This window comes from Marmota monax, unplaced genomic scaffold (genome assembly GCF_021218885.2).
Source record: "Marmota monax isolate L192 unplaced genomic scaffold, Marmota_monax_Labrador192_F-V1.1 WCK01_AAM20220418_F8-fsc00110, whole genome shotgun sequence".
NCBI lineage: Eukaryota > Metazoa > Chordata > Mammalia > Rodentia > Sciuridae > Marmota > Marmota monax.
Genome location: NW_026694633.1, coordinates 6,249,856 through 6,276,997, shown reverse-complemented (window position 1 = coordinate 6,276,997; position 27,142 = coordinate 6,249,856). Strand labels below are relative to the sequence as shown.

The following is a 27,142-nucleotide window of genomic DNA, read 5'->3' as shown; positions in this document are numbered from 1 at the left end:
ATTTTTCTCTTGGGGTGGCTACTTGTCAATAGAAAATAGGTAAATAGGAATTTGGTAGTAGTGTCTCTGTTAACCTGTTTTTTTCCAAGCAAGGTCAGTACAGAAATCCACTTCCTATATGTCTAGGTGAATCCTTCCCTTTCTTTCAAAAATGGAAAACATTTTCACAGAGCCTTTAGCTGACTCTGATAGGAGGGCATTAGTTGGTGAGAGAGAAAGTAATTGTGCCCTTCTTTGTGCATTTGGACCAAGTCATGAAAGTAAGTTATCACCCATTCTCATATCCCTTGAAATCCTGATTACTTCTCTAGCAGAAGTACTCCTTTCTGTTATGTCTTACCACCATGAGAAGCAGCATGAAGGTTTTTAATGCTGAAACTTCAAAGGTTGTGCATTAAATAAAGTTTTATCCTCATATGGAGGGATGACTTACATGTGCTATAGAAACAGATTTTTCTCTGCATAGATTCATAAATATTGCTTTAATTTCCCATTCAGGAGCTCAGATCTTCTTATCATTGTTTTTGTGCTTCTTTTCTCCTAAAGTATGTAAATTTGAAACAGTACTTTTTTCCTAAACTCATTCTCCCTTCTACCATTTTTCAAAGTCATAAGAAAGGAATGAAGTTTAACTTATAATATAAACTACATAAATGTGGAATCAGAAAACAAACCTGTGAAGAAAATATTTCATAAAGAAATATACAAAGGAATAGGGAAAGCACTGATTTTAAGAGAATTATTTTTAGTTCCTTCTTTAACTATTTATGAGCTGTGTGGCCTTGGACAAATCACTAGATCCTTCTGAATCTTATTTTATTACCCATAAAATAGAAGTCAGTGCCTGTTCACCTCACCACATAGAGCTTCAGAAAAGAGAAAATAAGTTAATATATGTAGAAGTGTTATATAAATTCCAAAGCTCCATTCACATATTTTTAGTAATATAGGATTAACTGATCAGCTGCTCTTCAGAAAGTCTGGAAAAGTTCTGAAGACTTAGCTGTCTTTTATAATTGAGGAGCCTTTGTTATAGGGCCATGTTGGAGGGAACCAAGTTCTCTATAGCCAAAGCATCATACGTGTATAATCTTTATTTTAATTTTAGGACATAGTGATAAGAGAGGGATTATGCAAAAGCATACTGACATTTTACCTAAAAGACTAGTGAATACTTTTTCTTTATCCTATTTTTAAGAGTAAACTCAAAAAAGTCATAATATTGACTAATATATTCCTCTCATCTACATAATATAATATATTCTTCAAACTTTTTATTATTCCTGAGTGGCCATAAAATCTCAGCTGTCTAAAATGAAATTTTTCAGATTCATAGCCTTCCATAAAAATTTTAGGTGTAAAAAAATATTTTCTACTGAGCTAAAATTTTCCCAGCCTTATTTTTTTTAAAGTGTCATTCATCATAGCATACCATCAAAGTGTTAATCTAAACATGCATTCTGAGAGAGAAACTCTCCATTGGTATTACTAATTTTGTGAAAAAATTTTATACTTACCAGTTTCACACCTGATATAACAGTGGAGATAAAATGACCTCAGGACTCCATTCTTTCTCAGCCTAGGAATAGAAATCTCTTAGTATCCACAAACATTAATTTCTAGTATTCTTTAAATATGCAAACAAACATCTCTGAAATATTTAAAAGACAGTGAGACTGGATTTGACTAACTTTAAAGTAACATGGGTGGCATATAAATTGAAATAGAGTATGCTAGTTCATATCAGTAATATACTTACATTGCCTTGTGATAAGATGCACTAAACCTGCTTCTTTCCTCAAATTCTTTTTAGAAACATTTATCTCAAAATTGGGGTATTAACCAGATGCCAGCTGGATTTGGACTAAGAAGTAAGACAGATAGAAGTTGCCATGGGATACATTTTCTAAAATGAATTTCACAAACTCTAGGCCCTTGCATTCTTCTTGCAAAAAAAAAGTTTGTTGCAGGACGGGGATTCTATGGTCAAATAAGTTTGAGAAATATTGTATGTCATCTCCTTCTCTTAGATATTTGCAATATGCATTAGTATGTTAACTAATTTTAAAGACCCTATAGTCAAGTATATCATAAACTTATTTGATTTGAAAAAACTTTTTTGATATAACAACTCTTTGTTATCGTGGAAGATAGTTTCAGAACTCCTTCTGTCCTGAAGGTGCTGTGGTTCTAAAAGAAAAGGAAGAACAGTGGATGTTGAGGCCCAGACTTTTGTTGTCATATTCCACACTGTCCACCTTCATAGGAGAGTGTGTGGGTGAGGAATTTGGGAAATAAATCCTTAGAGATTTCTCTGCTTATACAGACGAAGTTGTTGGTCTCCATTCTTCACGACTCCCCAGTCTGCCAAGTCACAGCACTGTGAGCCCACACTCTATTTTTTGGGGCTTTGACTTTGGACTTGACCATAACCAATGGGATATTATGGAACTGAAATAAGCAAAGCTTCAATTGTGCTGGTACAATTGTCTTACCCTCTTGTATTCCTGTCTTCTCTATGACAGAACATGTCTAATGGAAAACAACAATCTGCTATTAATAAATCCTACTTAAATTATAGTTAGCTATCATCTCAGAGTCCAGCCTAGCAAAATGCAGCCTATATAAGCCAACCTTAGCTAACAAGTAGATGTGGATGAGATTGAGTATTGTTGTATTCTAGTGAATTTAAGAATGGTTTGTCTTGCAATGTTTTCATGGCAATTGCACACTGATACATAGGGTGCTGTATAGGATGTTTGCTTCAAAACAAATACTGCCATAAATGTCCATGATAACTGGAAGCAAAAACAGGAGTAAAATTGAGTGATGTATCATAGGGCATTGAATTTGCAAATTTGGAGATTTTAGTTTGAATTAAAATTCCTTTAATTCTTAAATTCTTGAAAACTATATCCTGTCTCAAGCATGTAATGTCTTCATATCTCACTTATCATAGGGTTATTCCAACATTTCTAAGGAGAATAACCCTCTCAGACAGCCTGTTTTTTTCACTTACATTTTTAAAAGGTTTTGAAAAATATATAATTAGTAGGAATAAAAATTAGAAAAGCAATAGATCTGAAGTTTATACATAAAGTAAAGAGTCCCACAAAATTTCAATTACCATCAAATGTCCTCAGAATATTAATTTTCATGTCACCACTATTTAGCAAAGGGGAGGAAAGAATATTTCAGAAACTCCCCTGCCTAGGGAGCCATGGTCCCATAATAAAAGGCATTGATCACTGCATCTAACCAAGGCCTTCATCACTGAACCTTAGACAAGGACTCCTGTGATCTTGATAAGAACTGTTCTCCTTTTCTTCCTATAGAACCTATACCATCTCTTCTTTTCTTACTCTTATTCTTTCTTCTCTTTACTTCTGTTCTAGCCTCCTGTGCTTAAATTAGGTAACTCTATTTCATCTAGAAAATGGGTGATTGTAGGCATTAAGTAGTTGATATATATATAAGTGCCATATCTTGTTGCTTAATAGATTTTGACTTATCTCTTTTCCAGCCTATCTTATATTCTACTTTTTCTTTAATGGTAATTTAGTTATTTAAATCGATATAGTGATAGAGATAGACATAGAGATGGAATAGTCATAAATAGGAAAGCAGTGTTAATGATAACTATTGGGACTCATACTGATTAGGGTTAATGGCCAGTTGAGAAGCACTTTCCTTACTATCTAAAGGTTATAGAATTTAGTTGAGGCACCAGACCTGGATCTGAATCATAGCTCTAGCTCTTACTGTTTGATAAATTAATACCCTCTCTTAAACCAGATTTCCTCATCAGAAAATAGGAATAAATATTTAATAAGATACCATGTAAAAAGAATAATATTTAATGTGATATCATATATAAAGGACAGCACAATGCCAAACACATAGCTCTCAATAAATGCTAGGCATCACAATTATTATATAAGATCTGAGTTTGTATATGATAATTTACTTACTTTTCAATACCAGTAACTACTGTAAACTAAACATACTATTTAACATTATCTTCATTTTAAAGTCACTAGTTTTATGAGTGAAAATATAGGAGCAAAAAGGAAGAAAGATTCATTGTATTAATTCATCTCACTCCTGCCACATTTCTAATCTGCTTTACACATTAGATAGCTGAAGTTTAGGGGTATCCCTGGGGAAAAAAAAACACCCTGAAGGTTAATGTGCATCATCTACATGCTTCAGAGCATAAGCAAATTACTGTCTGGTCAGATCAAGGTGAAACACAGTGGAATGAACCAACTGTGGCCACACCTCAATTTTAAGCCTACCTGAAGGCGGGGAGAAAAAGGATGAAGCATAGCTATTTTAACAAATAGGAGTAGGAGTGATTAATTACTTTTTACTGTCATTCAACAGCTTGTCACCCAGGGAGTAACCTCATTTCCCATAAATTTAATAGAGGTCACACCATGGCCTATTTGGTTGAAAAGCATTACTCCTGAAACCCTTATAGTACTTTTAAGTCCACTGATGTGTGAACATAATTCTCTTCATCTCTTAGCCCTACATACTTTCTCTCTCCTGGGGAGACACTTTAGTAGACCTATGTGGCACCATGTAGAAAGTTACAAGTGACGAGCTCTCTGATTCAATCTTCTTTCATATAATAAAATGATAGAGAATTTAAAACCAATGGGTGTTATTCTACAATGTAGAGCTTCTTTCCACTCTGTTAAAGAAGTATGAAAAGGTATTTATTGAAATTGAAAACTATTCATCGTAAGACCCTTACAGACTTGAACATTTAGTTTGGTATCTAAAAAGGAATTTTAAAGATCCCATCAAAGAATCTATAGGTTCAGAAAGAGACTGATTTTTCACCTAATTTTCATCCCTCCGTATGCTATTACCCACATGAAGATACAAAAAGTAGGATAATTGCAAAGTGCTCCAGATACATGGTAGAACAAAAAATTAAAATTAAACAAAACCAAACCAAAAAAGGCCCAAGGAAGAATGGCAAATAAAAACTAAATTTTTATCTTTATTCATTGCATGCCAACTCAGAGACACAGAGCCTTTTGCAAGCAGAAGGCCAACAATTTCTCTTCTGCTCCAAAACTCATTCTAGGGATTTCAGTGAGATTTTATCCTTCAATTCCTCTACAGTACTTCTCTCTTTATATCCATGCATAAACGTTAATCCCATTAGTCATGTACAAAGTGGAAATGGATAAGCAGAGTTATACCCCACATTGAGATACATTGATGAGCAAAAGACATAGAAAAAGAAAATCAGGGAAGTCTGGAGGTCAAAGCTTGTTGTTGGTTTCCCTTATAGAGGAAGTACCATATGTAAGCTCTACCAATACTGAGGTGAGCTTCAGGAGAACTAAGAAGAAACAATCAACCCAAGCTATTAGCAAATATTTGACTTGGATCAATCTCTTACACAAGGACAAGCCTTTGAAAAGATTCTGTGTGGAAATCAGAAGCCATATTTTTAGAATAAAATCATTGGAAGTTGTAGCAAGAAGTCTACTGAGTTCGTAACCTAAGTACTGAATACTAAGTTTTTTTAAAAAATGAATTATTTAAGACAATGATCCTGATGTCAAGGAAATAGAATTTTTTATGTAAAATCACTTATGGTTTCTGTTACTAGCTGGGGCAAATGACCAGACCTTCTAGCATAGCTTTTAATACCTGTAAAATTGGGGTAATATCACCAGTTTTCTCAACTCCATGAAGATAATTAAAATTTAAATATAATTATGTATATTAAAATGCCTTAGAAATTGTAAAATTTCGTTAATAATGACTTTTTAATATCTTTCATTTTTAGAGATTGCCTTCTCCATTTCTAATTTAATTTTATCTTATATTGATTCTTTGCTTATTGCTTCTGGTTTAGAATTTGTTCTACAATCTAACTTTTACTATTTTTTTGTAATTTTCATTATTTTCTCCAATTCTCTAATCTCAGTTACTTTTTTTCAAAAGAATACTGCTTTTTAAAATTATAAAGATGCAGGGGGTAGGTGGGCTCTAAAATCTACGACAGGTTAGTGGAGTAGATAAAAGAGATGGGGGAGCAAGAAGGGATGGGAAAATCTGAGGAATGATATTGACCAAATTATAGTTGCCTTCTGTGCATATACAAATGTGTAACAACAAATCTCACCATTATTTATATAATGTACCAATTAAAAATATGTAAAAAGAAAAAGAAATTAAAAAATTTATCTTTTATGTTTTGGTCCAAGAGAACATCTTTAGGATTCACCTCTGGTCTTTCCAGCTTCTCTATCTTTGACCCTAATACTTCTGTGTTTTGATTCTCTTATAGAACTTCGTCCCCTACAACAAGGAGGGATACCTTAAACCTGGGCTTATGTGCAATTATAATATTTGTGCCCTGCACAAGAGCTACCCTATGGGGTAAAGACAGTTCTCTGAAGGAGTTCAGTCCTGTAGAATAAGAAAAGAAATTCAGAACATGATAGAACCCCAGGCTTTCATGACTGAGCTCATGGAAATCAACAACAGCAACACAAATTAGTGAGATCATATGTAAAGGGACTGATAAGACAATGCACAAGTGTTGGAATAGAAATGACTAACAAATATACAAAAAGTAGTCTAGCCTTGCAAGTAATCAGGAAAGTCAGTAGTAAAGTGTTTGTTGTTGTTGTTTGTTTGCCTGTTTGTTTCGTTTTTTCCAATACTAGGGATGTTCTCAGGGCACACTATGGCTGAGCTACATCCCAGCACTTTTCTTATTTTTTATGTTGAAACGTGATCTCACTAAGGTGCTGAGGATGGCCTAAAACATGATCCTCCTGCCTCAGCCTCTGAGTCACTGAGATTATGGGTATGTGCCACTGCACCTGGCAAGTTTTAAAGAATAATAAGCCCATACTTCTCATAACTATGAAAGAGATAGAAATGAAACCCATGTTTCATCCCCAGGATGCAAGGCTGGTTCAACATATGGAAATCAATAAATGTAATCCACCACATCAATAGACTTAAAGATAAGAACCATATGATCATCTTGATAGACACAGAAAAAGCATTTGACAAAATACAGCATCCCTTTATGTTTCAAACACTAGAAAAACTAGAGATAACAGGAACTTACCTCAATATTGAAAAAGCTTTCTACACTAAGCCTCAGGCCAGCATCATTCTAAAAGGAGAAAAATTGACATTCCCTCTAAAATCTGGAACAAGACAGGGATGTCCTCTCTCACCACTTCTATTCAACATAGTTCTGGAAACACTAGCCAGAGCAATTAGACAGACAAAAGAAATTAAAGGCATAAATATAGGAAAAGATTTGCTGATGATATGATCCTATACCTAGCAGATCCAAAAAGTTCTTCCAAGAAACTTCTAGAACTAGTAAATGAATTCAGCAAAGTGGCAGGATATAAAATTAACACCCATAAATCAAAGGCTTTCCTGTATATCAGTGACAAATCCTCTGAAATAGAAATGAGGAAAACTACCCCATTCACAATATCCTCAAAAAAAATAAAACTTGGGAATCAACTTTAACAAAGAGGTGAAAGATCTATACAATGAAAACTATAGAACCCTAAAGAGAGAAATAGAAGAAGACCTTAGAAGATGGAAAGATATACCTTGCTCGTGGATAGGCAGAATTAATATTATTAAAATGGCCATATTACCAAAAGCACTCTACAGATTCAACACAATTCCGATCAAAATCCCAATGGCATTCCTCACAGAAATAGAAAAAGCAATTATGAAATTCATCTGGAAAAATAAGAGACCCAGAATAGCTAAAGCAATTCTAAGCAGGAAGAGTGAAACAGGTGCTTAGCTATACCAGATCTTAAATTATACTACAGAGCAATAGTAACAAAAACAACATGATACTGGCACCAAAACAGGCTGGTAGAACAATGGTACAGAATAGAGGACACAGAGACCAACCCACAAAATTATAACTACCTTATACTATACAAAGGTGCTAAAAGCATGCAATGGAGAAAGGATAGCATCTTCAACAAATGGTGCTGGGAGAACTGGAAATCCATATACAAAATGAAATTGAATCCCTATCTCTCACCATGCACAAAAGTTAACTCAAAATGGATCAAGGATCTAGGAATCAAACCAGAGATTTTGTGTCTAATAGAAGAAAAAGTAGGCCCTAATCTCCATCATGTGGGGTTAGGCCCCAAGTTCCTTAATAAGACGCCTATAGCACAAGAATTAAAACCAAGAATCAACAAATGGGACGAATTCAAACTAAAAGGTTTTCTCTCAGCAAGAGAAATAATATGTGAAGTGAATAGGGAGCCTACATCCTGGGAACAAATTTTTACCCCTCACACACCAGATAGAGCTCTAATCTCTAGGATATACAAAGAACTCAAAAAGTTAAACAAAATAATAATAATAATAATAACCCAATCAACAAATGGGCCAAGGACCTGAACAGACACTTCTCAGAAGAGGATATACAATCAATCAATCAACAAATACACGAAAAAATGCTCACCATGGCTAGCAATCAGAGAAATGCAAATTAAAACTACTCTACGATATCATCTCACTCCAGTAAGAATGGCAGCCATTATGAAGTCAAACAACAACAAGTGCTGGGAGGATATAGGGAAAAAGGTACACTCATACATTGCTGGTGGGGCTGCAAATTGGTGCAGCCAATTTGGAAAGCAGTGTGGAGATTTCTTGGAAAACTGGGAATGGAATCACCATTTGACCCAGCTATTCCTCTTCTTGGTCTATACTCAAAGGACCTAAAAACGGCATACTACGGGGACACAGCACAATTCACAATAGCTAGACTGTGGAGCCAACCTAGATGCCCTTCAATGGATGAATGGATAAAAACAATGTGGCATTTATACACAATAGAATATTACTCAGCACTAAAAAATAACAAGATCATGGCATTTGCATGGAAATGGATCGCATCAGAGCAAATTATGCTAAGTGAAATTAGCCAAACCCCAAAAAACAAATGCTGAATGTCTTCTCTGATATAAGGGCAGTGACTCAAAAAGGGGTAGGGGGGAAGAGCATGAGAAGAAAATTACCCCTAGATAGGGAGGAGAGGTGGGAGGGAAAGGGAGAGAGAATGGGAATTGAGTGGAAAAGGGAAGGAGACCCCCTTAGTTATATAGAATTCAGGTATGATGATGTGAGGGGAAAAAAAGTGGGTCACATTAGATTGGGTATAGAGAAGTGATGGGAGGGGAGGGGAGGGAAAGGGGGGGAATGGAAGGACAGCAGAATAAAATAGACATTATTATTGCTGTGGGTATATATGTGACTGCATGACCAATGTGATTCTGCAACCTGTACACTCAGAAAAATGAGAAATTATATCCCATCTGATTCAAATGTAAAAAATAAATTAATTAATTAATTAAAAAAAGAAATGAAACCCTGAATTTTTTCCTAAATTAAATACAGAAATAATCAACAAATTTATATATAAGAAAAACTAACATAAATGTGTTAACTATCCATAGACATTAGTAAAAGAACCAAAAAAAGAAAAGGAAAACAAGACGGGGGGAGGGGGGGACAAAATAAATGCCAAAATTGATGAATTAAATAAAAGAAGATTAATAAATTAAGAGTTTGTTGTCCTTGATGAAAACAAAATACACTGCAGGTAATTCTGGTTAAGAAATAAACATAGTAAACAAAACTACATAGTAGCAAGAATGAGCAAGGGGATGGCATATGAAAACACAGGCATTTAAAATGTGCTAAGAATATAATGTTCTCCACTGTAATGACAGATTTTTAAATCTGCATGAAACTGACAATTTCATGGGAAAACAAAAATTAACAAAATTGATGCAAAATACTGAAAACCTGAGCAGAACAATAATTAAGAAAAAAAGAGAGAGATGAAAGGAGCCAAGTTCAGATTTTTTTTTCAAATATTTATTTTGAAATGTTCCAGTGCATTGAAAAAGATGGGAATCTTTCCAGTTTGTCTTACAAAGCTAGCAAAAGCCTGAGACCAAAACGTGATCAACATGAGTCAATAAATTACATATTTGGGAAAATCTATGTATTTATTAAATGAAAATAAGTCAATAAAATTCAGGACAGCCTAATTCTTTTTTTTTTTAAATTTTAATATTCTTTTTTTTTAAGAGGGAGGGAGAGAGAGAGAGAGAATTTTTTAATATTTTTTTTTTTTTTATTTTCTGCGGACACAACATCTTTGTTTGTATGTGGTGCTGAGGATCGAACCCAGGCCATACACATGCCAGGCGAGCACGCTACTGCTTGAGCCACATAGCCTAATTCTTAAATGAATAAAATTCATAAGCAAACAGTATACCCATACATATGTCAAATAAATGTAAGAGGATGAGCTAGTAATCAAATTAAGGGAACTGCCATTTTCACCATATGATTTGCAAAGAATACATAGATTAAAACATTGCTAATACCTAGTGTGGGTAAGATAGGGAACCAAGAACTTTAATGCTTTGTTGGTAAACGTGTAAAGCTTTTCTGGACAACACTTTCTTGATGTGTATTCTAAAGTGTTTTTTGGATTATATGGTATGTCCGTGATTTAACAGTTCCAATATGTAATAATACACTTTGAAAGAAAGAATATATCAATTTGGATATGACCAAACATAGGCAATGATATATATAAGACTGTTTGATGTACACTATTTATTTATGACACTGAGAAAATTCCTACTAAAGAAATAATTAAATGGGGAGCCATAAAGTTACACAGTCATTTAAAATAATGATATATAATTTAACTAACAATTAAATGTCCATGATATATTCAGATAAACAGACAATAAAAATAATAGAATGGATAATAGTAATACAGATTTATAAATGGATGGCTATAGATAGATATCCATATAGATATAAGCACATTATGGAGAGAGGAGAGAGACAGACAAAGACAGAGAGATATGAACACTAATATCTAACAGTGGCCACTTTAATCATTGATAGTAATATTAATACCAATTTATAAACAGATAGCTAGAGATTAATACATATCCATATAGATATATACATACTATGGAGTGAGGAGAGAGACAGAAAAAGAAAGACAGAGATATCCACACTAATATAATAGTGACCACTTTGATAATTGAATAGAGGCTTTTAAAAACAATTTCTGAATTATCTAAATGCCAAATAATTTAGTAGAGTTCTTTCCTTGATCTCTGATGAGGAACCATTTCTCTTTGATGGTTTGTGTTCTAATCTGTTGTGGTGGACATTTTATTGAATACAGAAAAAAGAATTACTACAAAAATAGAAGTTAAAACAAGACATAAAAAAATAAAAACTAATTTTTGTGGTTCAACAGATGTAATATTTCTTTGTTGAATTGCTATAAAAATTTCTAGATGTTTATTCTGGGTTTCTGTATCCATCTCATCAGAGATGGTTAGTTCTCTGTACAGCTCCAGTATACTGAATAAAGACAGAAATTCTAGAGTCAATATTTGGGGAAAATCTCACTTACTGACTGCATGGCCTGGGCAAGTTACTTAAGTTCACCAAACCTCAGTTTTCTCATCTATATTATGAAAATAATATTTGGTATAGCGGTTGTTAAATGAAGTAATAGAGGTGGAGCACTCAGAACATTGCCTTTAACATGGTAAACACTATTTAAATATTTACAGTCTTTATCACTAGTATTGATTTTTACATGAAAAAGCACATAGCATTAATAATGAAAATAAAACCAGCAATTTGGCCATCTTAAAACACATTCCAAAATGTGGAAGTGAAAAATCAGACAACCTATAAAGAGATGGAAGATGCAATTTAAGAATTGTTTTCTTAAGAAAGAAAATACTACAGTTGGAATGTGTCCAATAAATTAAAAATAGGGCTGAAAAAAAAACTTTTCTAAGTTGGGGAAAAAAAGACCCAAGTATGCAAACAAAAGATATTACCTTTTTCCAAGCAAAAAAGATGAAAATAGAACATATCTGGTCAGAAAGTAATAGTAATTTTGAAATAGAGAAACAAAAATACTACTTACGTGGGTAAAGGAAGAAATTTCAACTTAGGAAATTATTTTAAATTATGTGTGGTTTTATCAAAAAAGTATCCTTTTGGGCTGGGATTGTGGCTCAGCGGTAGAGTGCTCGCCTAGCAGGTGCGGGGCCCTGGGTTCGATCCTCAACACCATATAAAAATAAATAAATAAAGGTATTGCACCCAACTACAACTAAAACTTTTAAAAAAAGTAGCCCCTTTCCTTCTCTTTATGCTGAATACCAGAATGTGCAGATCCAAGAATTTTTTAGAGAAAATTATGATGTCCCAAGAAATGTGTACTCAACCACATTCACTTACATGTCAGCAAAAACACATTCTTAGCTATTTATGAAATCATAAAAGCTACCATCCACTACCCATTACTCTTTTTAAAAAGAATTTCTTGGAAGTGAATGCTAGCAAACAGAAAGATGATTTATAAAACAAAACAATCAAGTTACTATACTTTCCACATTCTCTCTGGGGATATCACTAGGTACAATCCTTACAGCAAATGTTCTAAGGGCATGGGAAAATACTGGGGAATGAAATTTACCAAATTATGCTATATCCATGTACAGAAACAGCACAATGATTCAGCACCGTATACACTTTTCAGTGAAATATCTGGTTAGGTCTTTTGCTCATTTTTCAATTTGGATTATTTTGGGTGTGTGTTTGTGTGGTGTGTGTGTGTGTGTATGTGTGTGTGTGAATACATATATAATTATGCTCTGCTAATTAAAACAGTAATACTGGAAAAGAGATCAGTAGAGTAGAGCAAGCAGTTGAAGGAGGCGGGGGAAGGGAAGGGAGTGAAAGAGAAGATACTGAGGAATGAGATTGATCAAATTATGTTCACGTACAAATACGGCATTATGAATCTCACCATTATCCATAATTATCATGCACTGATAAAAATGTTTAAATTTTTTAAAATTAAAAAATGATAATAACAGACAATAATAAGGATATAGAGGGACTGATGTGAATGAAACTTCACAACAAACCACATTAGGAGTTGTTTATTATAGGACTCAATCTAAAATTTAACAAAAACTTTGTGGAAAAATCTTGCCCTTGGATATGATTTATCTTCTCATCTAAAATTCCAGTTAAGCATGATCACAGGTATCCTGAAGGAAAAAGAAAACAAGGGATAAAACTAAAAACACCTAAATTTTAATATGATTTTTAATTTATATTTTACTTTGAGATAATTATAGATTCACATATATTTGTAATGCAGAGAGATCCCATGTATAGTTTATGCAGTTTCTCCCAATAGGACTATCTTACAAACCTTAGTATAGTTTCACAACTATAATATTACTATTGACACAATCCACTAATCCTAAAATTTCTTCAGTTTTCCTTGCACTCTATGTATGTGAAGGGAGTGGATATTATTTCAGGGAAATTTTATTTTGTGTAAATCTGCATATTTAGCTACCCAAATCTCAATACCCTACAGTTCCATCACCCTTTAGTTATATCACCACAAGGATTCCTTCCTATTAGCCTCTTAAAACCACAAAACCCATCCAATACTTAACACCATGATATTTTCTCCATTTCTAAAATTTGGTCGTGTAATCACACAGTGTGTAATCTTGGGGGATTGGCTTTTACACTCAGCATATTTCTAGGAGATTCATTCCAGTGATTGCATATCACTAGTTTGTTCTTTCTTATTGCATAATTGTATTCCTTATTATAAAATGTACCACAGTTTGTTTAACCATTCACCCAATGAAAGGCTGTTGAGATTGTTTCTGGTTTGATGCTATTATGAATGGCATTGCTATAAACAAATATATATATGGACACTTTTTTGGGAGGGGGAATTGTTCACATATATTATAAACATCATGTTAATGTTAATTTATACATGAGAAGATGAACATAGAGCGTGGTATGTTCCCAATTTACATCTGTAGTTTAACAGCGCATCTTTCATTCTTTAAAGTATCCAATTATAAAAAAAACTATAATTTTTTTAATTTTAGTCTTTTTTATTGGTTCTTTTCAGTTATACATGATAGTATTCATTTTGATACAATTGTACAAGCATGGAATATATCTTATTCTAATTAGGACTCCATTATTTTGGATGTATATGATGTAAAATTCACTATGGTGTGTTCATTGCATGTGGATGTTTGTGTAAACAAAGTCTTCTTTTCTGTGGACTAAGTGTCTAGGAGTGCAATTGTTGGGTTTTACAATAGTTGCATGTTTGGCTTTTAAGAAGTTGAGATATTGTTTTTCACAGTTGGCTAGACCATTTACATTCCAATCAGCAATATGTGAATGATCCGTATTGTCAGCATTCTCACTTCTGATGTTATTGCTACTTAAAAAAAAATTAGCCATTCTCACATGTGTTCAGGAATATCTCACTATAGTTTTAGTGCATATTCTCTAATGACTAATAATGTCAAATGTTTTATGTGTTTTTTGCCATCTGTATACACTTTTCAGTGAAATATCTGGTTAGGTCTTTTGCTCACTTTCAAATTGGATTATTTTGTGGTTTTTAACTGTTGAGTTTTGATTCCATTATGGTCAGAGAACATATTCAAAATAAATTCAATTTCTTCAATTTGTTGAGGTTAATTTTTTTACTATCTATTTTTTATTTTATTTGGTTCATTTTAGTTATACATGACAATGGAGTCCATTTTGATATAATTATACAAGAATGGAATATGTCTTATTCTAATTAAGACCCCAGTCTTGTGGATGTACAAAATAGTGAGATTCACTGTGGTATATTCATGAGGTATAGGCAACTTTCCCTTGAACACTTTTGAGAAAAATATGCAATCTGCTGTTTGGGGGTATTTTGGGGTGGACAATTTTATATGTTCATGTGTGTATGTATATGCATATACTTGTGTGTATTTTATACATATACATTATACATACTGTTTTAGTCAGTTTCTGCATTGCTGTGATCAACATACTTGACAAGATCAACATACAGGATGAAAAGTTTTATTTTGGCTCATGGTTTCAGATGTGTAGTCCAGGGTGGGCTGACTCCATAGCTCTGAGACCAAAGGTGATTCAGAACACCAGGGCAGAAGGGCATGGCAGAGGAAAGCAACTCAGGATATGACAATCAGGAAGCAGAGACAGCTCTGTTTACCAGGGACAAAATATAAACCCCAAAGGCATACCCCAATGACTTACTTCTTCCAGCCACACTTTACCTGTCTACAGTTACTGCCCACTTATCCATATCAGCATATTAATACACTCATTAGATTACATCTCTCATAATCTAATCATTTTACCTCTGAAAATTCTTGGATTGTCTCCCACATGAGCTTTTGGGGGACACCTCATATTTTAACCATAATACACACACACACATACACACACACACATCCTGTTGCTTGATTATATTGTTCATATCATCTTTAATGACTTTCTAAGATTTTTTCATTTGCTGAAAGAGGACTATTGAAATCATGGACTATAATTGTAACATGAGTCTATTTTAATTAACCTGTTCTAATTTTCAATTAAAAGTGGAAAAAACAAAAGATATGAAAGAATATGAAATCATGTGCAATATGTCCTTTATTATGATATAAAACCATGAAAGTATAGAAAGAAATATGTCAAAAATTAATGGCAATTGTGTATGATGCTAGAATTATGGATAACTTTCTCTTCATCTTTATTTATGTGGTAATTTCTAAAAAGAAATGAAAATCTTAAAGTTACTGATATGAATGGTGACATACATCTACATCTGTAGATATTTGATATCTCAAATATTGCTATGTTTTTCAAGATTTATTTATTGCTCGCTCCTAAATCTTGACAGAGTACTCAAAATTATGTTCCAGGAATATACTAGACAAATGCTCATCATAAAATATTCAAATAATTTTCTAATACCAAAATATTCTAATAATCAAATATTCTAATAGCAATATAAATCTTGTTAATGATAACCCTAATTAAAGAAAAATATATGTCAGCATTTGTTAGAATGTGACCACAAGATAATACCATTGATTATTTCTGCTGTGTCTTTAAATGACCCTTGGAATTTCTTTGTGAACAATTTCTAAAAATGGATTTGATATTTAGTACTTAAAACAACTCTGAGAAACCCAAGAAAACATGTTTTATAACTCTAAAGTCTCATTATCTTATTGTTTTCAGAAAATATCAAATATTTTTATGAAATACATATCATTTTATTAACTTTCTTTTTTTTTTGGTATTGGGGACTGAACCCAGAGATGCTTAACCACTGAGCGACATCTCCAGTCCTTTTTTTATTTTTACTTTATTTAGACATCATGTCTTCCTGAGTTGATAAGGCCTTGCTAAATTACTGAGGCTGGCTTTGAACTTGTGATCCTCCTGCCTCAGGCTCCTGTGCCACTGGGATTACAGGCATGTAATCCTTCTTATTAAAAGTTCAGTTTATAATTCTTCGTATTAAAAGTTCAGTTTATAATTCTAATTTATTACTGAAGTCTCATTTTAATATATAACTTCTCATTAAAACAATTAGAAGTGTTTCACCTGCATTTCCCCCTAAATATTATACTTTTAATATGCCCAAACTTTATTCAAAAATGCTTTAAGTTTCCTTTTGAAACAAAAATTAACTCATAATATTTTTTTTCCTAATTCAAAATCTTTTTACTGATATTCAATTTCAGATAACTTAAAAGTTTTTATTCCCTTAGGTCCATGACTTACCAAAGATTTTTTAAAGAGTCTAGTTTTAGATAAACAGAAGTTGAACGCAGTCTCTCTGCATTCACACTAGTCCACACCATGTTAAAGTCGTTCTGTCTTCTAGAGAATTAACTTCTCAATTCATGAAAATGTGTACATAGAAATTTAAAAATTCCAAAAATAAATGGAATGATTTTCAAGATTCTGATATCAGCATTCTGTCTATATATACCTATAATTCTGCCTTTAAACTCAACATTTTTAAAGCAATTTCCCTATTGCCAAGCCCATTTCAAAGATTTACTACTTTGGAAGATAACAAATAAAGCAATCTTTGATAAAATCATTAACGTTCTCAGTCTTATAATACTCAATTGATAAAGCAAGATTACCACAAATACACATAAAGCCTATCCACCAGGCTATCTGTGTTCCCATTTTAATCTGAAATGAAAAATCATTCTTGTCTTTCACTAATGTCTTATAGTTTGGACTCATGAAGTATTTTCATTTGTTTATTAAGATTGATGACTTTTATTCCTTTTTGGACCTTGAATCTCACAGAAATGAAGAGATTGCAGGTGTTAGTAGATCAGGCATTTATTCTTCACTTTCTCTTAGTGCTCATAGACAAAGTTTGTAATATCTAAAATCTGAAGGTCAGCTTCCTCTTGCCATGAAGGATCTGAATGTCCTCATGAAAACTATTCTCTGAATAGCCTTGTATATTCAACTCAAAAAATATGTGCTTGTGAAAGGAGACTTATCCACACCATAAAATCAGAGAATAATGTGTACAGGAAGGCACAAAGAACACATAATGATGCATGAATTGTTTCATTTTTTTTTTTTTGGTTAAGATTTTATTCAAAGTTTGGGGTATTTAAGACTTGGATAAAAATGCTGATTTCACTTAAGAAATAAAGAAGAGGTGTTATGCTTTGGCTATGAGGTATCACCCCAAAGGTCATGTATGAGACAGTGCAAGGATTTTCAGAGGTAAATGATTAGATTATGAGAGATATGACCTAATCAGTGGATAAAAACTGGGCAGTAACTGCAGGCAGGTAGGTTATAACTAGGGGGAGTAAGTCACTGGAGGTATGCCTCTGGGGTTTATATTTTGTCCTGTGTGAGCAGAGTGCCCCGCCCCCTCTTCTTCCCGGTTGCCATGTTCTGAGCTGCTTTCTTTCATCTTGCCCTTCTGCCATGATGTTCTGCCTTACTTTGGGCCCAGAGTTATGGAGTCGGCCAACCATGGACTGAAACTTTAAAACCATCAACCAAAGTAAACTTTACTCTCTCAGTAGGTTGTTCTTGTCAGTCTTTTGTTCATAGTGATGAAAAGATTGCTAAAATAGAAAGTTTACAATTTTAATGCTATGAGACATAGGATTAAAAAAACACATAAATATTAGTAATTTTGTTTTTTACCTTGTGTTTCATTGTTATCCCATACATTTTTTTTTTCTGGAAAACTGTGTGTTTATGCATTTCCAGGTCCAATAGTATCATATTGATAGGAGAGAGGAAATGGTGTCTCAAGCTGTCACATATAGACTATAAAGCTTTATAAAGTTATGTGTTAAGGTCTACTTAAAACCACATTTGCTGGTTCTGAAGTCAGACTCTGAGACATAGTTGCTAAATATGTGTTAAATGTCTTTTCACTTTTATTAGCAATCTCATTGGTTAATCTGTATGAAACATCCAAACATAGCATTGACTGAGGTTATTTCCATGGTATCATACACAAATAATATCTTTTTTAGTTTTCAAAATAATTGAGAGAAACTTTTTTTTTGGTACTAAGAATTGAACTTGGGGTGCCTAACCACTGAGTCACATTTTCACCCCACTCCCTTTTTTCATACTTTATTTTGAGACAGAGTCTCACACAGTTGTTTAGGTTGGGGTCTTGCTAAATTGCCGAGGCTGACTTTGAATTTGAACTCACAGATTTCCTGTCTCAGCCTCGCAAACCTCTGGGAAAATAGGTGTGAACCACTGCACCCAGTTTATAATGTTTTTGTATAGCACTTATAAAAACTTGAATAAAAGTTAATACTTATATGAAGAATATCTGTAGGTAAAACCCCATTTGATCATATATATGTGTGTGTGTATGTGTGTGTGTATGTGTGTGTGTGTGTGTGTAAACGCTACAGGAAAGGAATAATAACATATAGCTAAATGGCTACTATTATCAATAAAAGATTACTATGACAATGGAAATAGACAAGGAATAGAAAATAAAAATTTGCACAGAGCTTAAAATTTCCAAAATTTATGAAAAAGGCCAAATTAGTGGTTTTAAATTATGAAAGCAGCAATTTGGGGCTGGAAATTAATAGTAAATGCTCAATAAATATTTATTGATTAATGAATAAATTGAAATTTTTATCCATCAAGATGGCAAAACATTGTAAAATAATATAAATCCACGGAATTAATATGATATCCAAAGAAAAGATAATAGCATTCAATAACTCCCAGTTTATTACTATGATTATTGAGTGTGTTGGGGCTGGGATTGTGGCTTAGCGGTAGAGCGCTCGCCTAGCACGGGCGGGACCCAAGTTTGATTATCAGCACCACATTGTCCATCTACAAAAAAGATTCTCTCTCTCTCTCTCTCTCTCTCTCTCTCTCTCTCTCTCTCTCTTAAAAAAAAAACACTAGTGCAAAAACTAGTCATTCTCAAATAACTCAAACTGCATTTTAAAAAATTAACAGTAGTGCCAATATACATGGCAAGTCAGTCTTAAGACAGTCTATAACAGAAAAAATATTTTGAACTCTGTCATTTAAACAAAGAGGATTTAGAATACAAGAAATTTTATATTAATTTATATACACAAATTGGTATTACTTCCAAGTATTGCTCTCTCTGGTGAGAACATTTCCCCCAGTATAAGCACAGATGTATGTAGAAGAGAGAAAACAATAAAGTATCCTGAATAAGGCCCATGAACAGACGATGGGATTTCTCCTTTCCCATGAATCTTCATTCCAAGGAACAGTAGAAAAGACTGAGGGGGAAAAATTGCTGGTACACTCTTGTCATATTATTGATACTTCTTAATATTTGGGGTTCTCTCAAAAAAATATTATTTTATTTTCTTCCTCTATAGTTTATCTATGTTGCCCAGAAACCATTGACTTCCTGGAATTTTTATTAAGAATTCCACATTCTTGCCATGTTTTTCAAATACCGTGGCCTCTGCCAATAAATTCTTATAAATTTTCACTTCTTTTCTTTCAATAATATCCTAGAGAATATGATTCAGGCTCAAATTAATCACCGATCATGTTAATGGTTCCTAGGAGTTTACTTCCGATACCCCTTATTATATTAAATCAAACTTGATAGTGTGCTAGATCATTGCTCAGCTGGGTCTTCATAAAAGCACTGGTATTTAATATGATTTATGCCTAGTTTTCTGTTAATAACTTTGCTTATTGTGTGCATTATTTTTAAAACAGACATTCTTAGCAAATGGTACTCCTTTAAACTGTATCATACTTTTAAAATATTATATAGGAAACATTTTACAGTAAAATGTATCACTTATTTTGTATTATAGTCACATAATAGTGAACAGGAACAATTTATTTAATTTACAATGAAAAACATTAATATTTTAATTATAGTTGGAAAAGTATGCGTACATGTGTATGTTTTGTTAACTTAAAAGATAAATTATATGACAAGATTTTTAGGAAATGTGTTCTATTTTTTAAAGCTTTGCAGCAAAGGGGCAGCTCTGGGAAAACCTTTTGAATCATCTGCTGAAGATATAGCAAGCGTGGCAAGTTTCATTGAGACAAAGCTTGTTACCTGCTATCTTCGGATGAGGAAACCTGACCTTGCTCTGAATCATGCACACAGGTAAAATAAAATGCTACTAACCACAAGGAAATACTATCCATGCAAGGATAGGGAACTGTCAGAGCTTGTCTGATCATCTTCTATTTCATATCAAGTTAAAGATAAAACCAAAAAATTATATACTGTTCCATTTATGAAAAGCTACATAAAACATGGAGACAGCAAAGGGGATCTCAAAACCTAATGGAAGAAATAAATATATAACCAACTTTCATAATGCAGGGCAAAATAAAAAAGCAGATAACTATAGTATCACATTACCACAAGAAAGAAAGGAGAGAGAGATTCAGGTAAGAAAGGGAAGGAATATTGAAGGGTAAAAAGTGTTTCTGAAATGTAAGAACAGATGGGGAATGGCAGAAGGATATTCTGACTGTGAAGCATCAGACACGACTTGAAAGTTCCTGGTTTGTTTGGTGATAACACAGCTGATTCAAAGGATGCTGGAAGCCTTTGGACAGCTTTCCAAAGGGGTGAAATACTTTTTATCTATGTTCTTAAAGATTCCCTTTTCATATTTATATCCTTCTTGAGAATTCTGTATCATATTATCATGTGGCTTCCTAGAATTCCCATGATTACCTGGCCTATTTTTTTCTTTTATAAAAATGATCCTATCCTATGTCCTATTTTCTAAGGTCCTGCTCTTATCAGTAATAATCAGTTTTAATCTGCAGCACAGATAAAGTGATTATGTTATGCCTTTCAAATAATCCTTTCCTTAAAATTATGAAGCCTTTATCCCTCCCTGCCCAACTTTGAGCAATTTGCTTAGAACTTTGTGTTGTCCTTTTTCTGATCTCACGTCCTCATACTTCTTTTAACAAAATGGCAAAACTGTTATCCCTATGAAAATGTAATATCTGCTTTGTTAATGTTAGGAGATATAATTATCAGTTATATTGAGACCCTTAGGTAAGTGAGAAATCTGCTAATATGGTAAAAGTCATTTGAAACTCACATCAACTGGGATATAAATGTTCAACCCAAGATTTTTTACTACCCTAATAGTGGTCTTGATCTGATATCAAAAACCTACAGACAACAAAACCACTTTGAAATTCAGAAGATAACCTACTTGAAAGAAATTCTCCTGCTTAAGTAAACTACAGAAACTAAAGACAGATTCTCTTTGATGCCAAAAGAAAATTCTGCTTTCTATATATCTAGCAACATTTTATGCATCCATAGTTTCCAAATCAATGTCAGGATATATGGTTGGTCAAAGAATTGTACTTCATTTCCATTTAAAAGAAGCAGTATTAGAAAGGTAACATATATTTCAAAATGTCAAAATATTGTAATATCTGGGCTACTAAGGTGGCTTGGAGCACAATGGGAAAGCTAATCAAAATTAATACTAGTCCAAAAACTATCTATAGACATACAGAAACAATAATAAGTTGAGATGCACTGCAATTATATGACACCTTCTCCATGACTTTCATCACACTCAAAAGGACCACCACTATAAGCTTACATTTTAAGGAAAGTATCTCCTAGATATCAGAATATTTTGATGGGTTTTTGAATCATATTTAGTAATAAAAGCCTCAAATGGTATGAATTTTGATTTTCTCAAATCAAGATTCAATTCAGTTTATTAAAAATGAGTTCTGGGAAGGAAGGATCACTCAAATATAAGATACTGTTTCAGTCAGCTGTTTCAACACTGTGAATGACAGGCCCAACCAGAACAATTGGAGAGGAGGAAAAGTTTATTTGAGGGCTTATGATTTCAGAGGTCTTAGTACATAGAAGGCTGACTGCATTCCTCAGGACCCAGGGTGAGGCAGAACTTCATGGTGGAAGTGTGACAGAGGAAAGCAGCTCACCTGATTGATGATCAGAAAGCAGTGAGAGAGAGAGATCTCACTTGCCAGATACAAAATATAGACCCCAAAACCACACCCTCAATACACCACTCCTTGAGCCACACCACACCTGCCTTTAGTTACTACTCAATTAATCCCATCAGGTGATTAATTCACTGAATGGTTTAAGGCTATGACCACATCATTTCTTCTCTGAACCTTCATGCATTTTCTCACATGTGAGTATTTGGGAAACACTTCACATCCAAACCATAACAGATAAAATTCAAATATAAGAACAATAAGATGCTACTATCTCTAAAAATGCACAGTCAGCTACAATAGGTTCATTGTTTAGAATTAGAAAGCTTTTGTCTTAAAACTAAGAGTGCTATTCCAAGACCTTGAGAATTATTTAGGAAAAGAAATATAATGATAGATAGTAACATGATCTTCCCTATTATGTTAATATTAACTTTGATATACTTTTTTTTCTGCTATAAACTAACTTTTACTTCTATTTCCAAGTTGAACACTAAGTAATAAATGCAAATCAATAGAGGTTAAACAGTCAATTCATACAATTAATAATGCACCAAGAGAAATAAATCATTTTTCTGTACTTGTTATAGTGCAAAACTATAGAAGTCAGTGCGTATTTCATATTAAAGCATTTTCAAATATCCTAGACATAAAAACAGAGTCTGAAGTATAATCAACAAATATATTTCATAATAAATTAATTAATCAGGATATTTAGTCTATAAATAGCTTATAACCATTTGTATAACTATACAAAGAATACAAAATTCTGCTTTTGTATTATAACCACATTGTAATAGTTGATACCAATCATGCATCAAAATTAAAATATTCCTTTTTTGCATTTATTTGCATTAGCTGAAACATCCTTTCTTTAATTTTATGTAAATGCAAGGTCTACTGCATATTTTTAGGAGACCTGTTAACAAAAAAAAATTAGTTAAAAATAATCATGTAGTTTTGCTTGTGACGAGAATAAACATATTGTTTTGTCATGTAGAAGGCTTCAAGAACCATAACTTTATGGTTTAAGATCAACAAAAACACATTTTGAAATTAATCAGTTAGGTCGCCAGTTAAATAATAAAAATGACAATATGTGATACAAAATCTTTAGAAAAAAATTGTTATCAATAACGGGGTTTTTTTCTTATAACAAATCTAAGATGACAAATACAATTTTCATTTTTTACTTCAACCAAAGTGCTGCCTGGACCCACCAGTGAAGCACATCAACTCTGCATTCATTTCATCAAACTAGTGCCACTGTTTATCAGTCGGTGTTTTGAACTTCCCTAAGTCTGATTCCTAATTACAGCTGTCTTATCAAAGATGGAAATCCTGCTATAATTCTTTTTCTATCATGTAATTATATTTTGATGTGCTTAATTATGAAGATTCTAATGATGCATGTCACTTTTTGTATATTCCTTACCTCTAGTTTTTGTTGGAGAATTTTGTTGCCACAAGATGGCAGACAAGATGAAGTCTAGTTCCAAATATGTAAAAAGATTCTATTTTTAACAGTGTAAAAAATGGTGGTATGTGCATTCATTTATTCATTCAAAAAGTTATCTATTAAATCACCACCAAGAGCCCATTAATGTGTTGGACACTGGAAAGACATTTATAGTTATACAGAAAATACATGGTATTTATACATCAGCCACAGTAGCAAACAAAATGTAAAAAAAAAAAAAAATTAAATAATATTAAATGTTTGAGATAGAGATACATACTCTGATAGAAATAAACATAATTTCACGATGCAGCAACAACACAGTATGTTGAATCAGAACACAGAGTATAGATTCAGACTTAGGCTCAAATTCTGACTCTGCTACTCACTAGTTATCCAGAATTTAATTTTCCATAAGATTAGGCTTATAATAAAAGTACCTACTCCATAAACATCATCACACAAGATTTTGTGGAAATTAAATATAAATCCATGGATTTTTAAATTCCAGATATGACTGCTTTACTAGTACTGGACCATTATTCTGACTATAAACAACTATAAAACTGGACAAAATATAGGAAGCAATTATTCTCAAGCATTGGACAATGTTCAGAACAGGCTGATTCTTGAAAGAAGAGAAATACATGTTGTGAATGCCACAATTCTCTCATCTTTTACTGGTTTATTTTTCTACTCAAATTCAGGGATATGGAGACCCACGTTGTACAGTAGTAGTCTTGATAAACTGAGGAGGCAGGGAACTGAATACAAGTCTTCCCACAAAGCTACCATTTAGAAGGATTGTTCCCACAGCAGCATGAAAGGGTTGATGAGCATAATCTGCATAAGGATTTACTGCTTGTTCTTAGCCAAAATTGAGACAAGCATATGAGGAATGAGATTCCATGTAGCAGAGATTGTTTGCTACATAACTAAATGCTAAATGGGAATACTAGATGAATGCAGGAGTGAGAGATGTAAAGAGACCCTACTGAGCACCGCAGGCATTTAGTAAAGACCCAAAAAATCATGCTTTACAAATAAGGACCATGAGCTACAGAAAGATTAAACCTTAGAATTAAGCTCAAAGCCAAAATAGACATGCACTAAAAAAAAGTTAAATCCAAGCTAGTTAAAAACAAGAGTATCTGCCACTTGATTTTCTAACAGAAAATAAAAACCTTGGATGTTTTCAAGGAAATTTTATAACCCAGATTCCCTATAAGAATTCATCCAAAATATTCAGCATAAAATTTAAAATTATTATTTGTGCAAAGAAGTAGGAAAATGAGACTGATAATTAAGAAAATAATCATTCCATAGAAATAGACCTCAAGGTGACACAGAAGTTGACTTGGTAACAAGACTTCAACAAAATTATGAAAATATGTTTCAACACCTTAGAATAGAAATGGTCACAATTAGTTAAAAAATGAATCCCAACAGAAAAAATGGAAACTATAGACAATAACAAAAAAGAGATTTAGTATATGATAATAAAATGTTTGAAAGAAATACTTATTAGTTGACCATAACATCATGCTGCAGTCTGGCTGGGCACAATTCAGGAGCCACATGTCAAAGGAAACGAACTTTATTTTTAGAACACACACACCACACCACACAGCTCTTCAGGAAAACCCTCAGAGCCCAACTGCCACCACCGGCTTCCCACAAGCCTCTCCACCTCCCCCACTCCTCCTGCTCTTGAGGACCATTGGCTGGGTTGTGTGGGTGGAGCCAAAAAACAAAGTCCCCCAATGAGCAGCTCCGTGGTCTGAAAGGGCTGGGAAACAGCCCAATGAACATCACCACAGAGGAGCCAATCAGTTGGCAGCTAGAAGTTTGCTGGGGCTGCTGTGAGCCAATCATCAGCTGGCAGCTGGAAGTTTGCTGGCAGCTGGAATTTTGCTGGGGCCCCTTCGGCTGTGGCTCTCAACAACATGAGGTTGGAAATTGCTTAAGAATCATTATGAACATGGAGACAAATCAATAGAAATTACCCAAAATGAAGAACAGAGAGAGAAAAAGAGATTTTTAAAAATTAGCCAATGCATTAGTGATCTGTTCTCATGTATATTAAAAACAATATGACATATGTGTTATTAAAGTCACAGAGGGAAAGGAAAGAGAATGAAATATAAAAAATAATTTCTGAAATTTCCCAAAAAAACAGTGAACCTCAGTTAAGATGAATATAAAGAGAACCATATTAGGATAATATATATATTCAGGTCCTTGGCCCATTTATGTAGGCTCTCTATTCACCTCACAGATTGTTTCTTTTGCTGAGAAGAAACTTTTAAGTTTGAGTCCATCCCATTTATTTATTTTTTATTTTAATTCTTGTGCCAAAGGAGTCTTATTAAGGAAGTTGGGGCCTAATCCCACATGATGATGATTAGGGCCTAATTTTTCTTCTATTATATGCAGGGTCTCTGGTTGTATTCCTAAGTCCTTGAACCATTTTGAGTTGAGTTTTGTGCATGGTGAGAGAGAGAGGTTTAATTTCATTTTGTTGTATATGGATTTCCAGTTTTCCCAGCACCATTTGTTGAAGAGGCTGCCTTTTCTCCAATGCATGTCTTTGGCACCTGTGTCTAATATAGGATAATTGTAATTTTGTGGATTATTCTCTGTGTCCTCTGTTCTATACCATTGGTCTACCAGTCTGTTTTGGTGCCAATACCATGCTGTTTTTGTTACTATTGTTCTGTAGTATAGTTTAACATCTGGTATAGTGATGCCACCTGCTTCACTCTTCCTGCTAAGGATTGCTTTAGCTATTCTGGGTCTCTTATTTTTCCAGATGAATTTCATGAGTGCTTTTTCTATTTCTATGAGAAATGTTATGGGATTTTTATTGGAATTTCATTAAATCTGTACAGTGTTTTTGGAAGTATGGTCATTTTGATAATATTAATTTTGCCTATCCAAGAGCAAGATAAGATCTTTACATCTTCTAAAGTCTTCTTTGACTTCTTTCTTTTAGGGTTCTGTAATTTTCATTATATAGATGGGAACATCTTCATCTAACTGTTCAAAACCCAAGATGAAGCAAAAATATTAAAACCTATTCAAGAAAAACAACACTTTATATACAAGGTAACACTGACACAAATAATAGGTGACTTTTAACCAGAAACTATGAATGGGAAAAAAAACCATGGAAAATCATATTTAAATTGC

At 33.3% G+C, this 27,142-nt stretch overlaps 1 protein-coding gene across 1 annotated transcript in view; it reads left to right on the top strand.

Moving 5' to 3' along the window:
* Spata16 (spermatogenesis associated 16) overlaps window positions 1–27,142 on the top strand; it is a 253,126-nt gene that overhangs the window by 43,568 nt on the left and 182,416 nt on the right. The window contains exon 2 of the mRNA XM_046422884.1: window positions 20,490–20,635. Coding sequence (XP_046278840.1) covers window positions 20,490–20,635 — 146 coding nt within the window. The remainder of the gene's footprint in view (window positions 1–20,489; window positions 20,636–27,142) is intronic.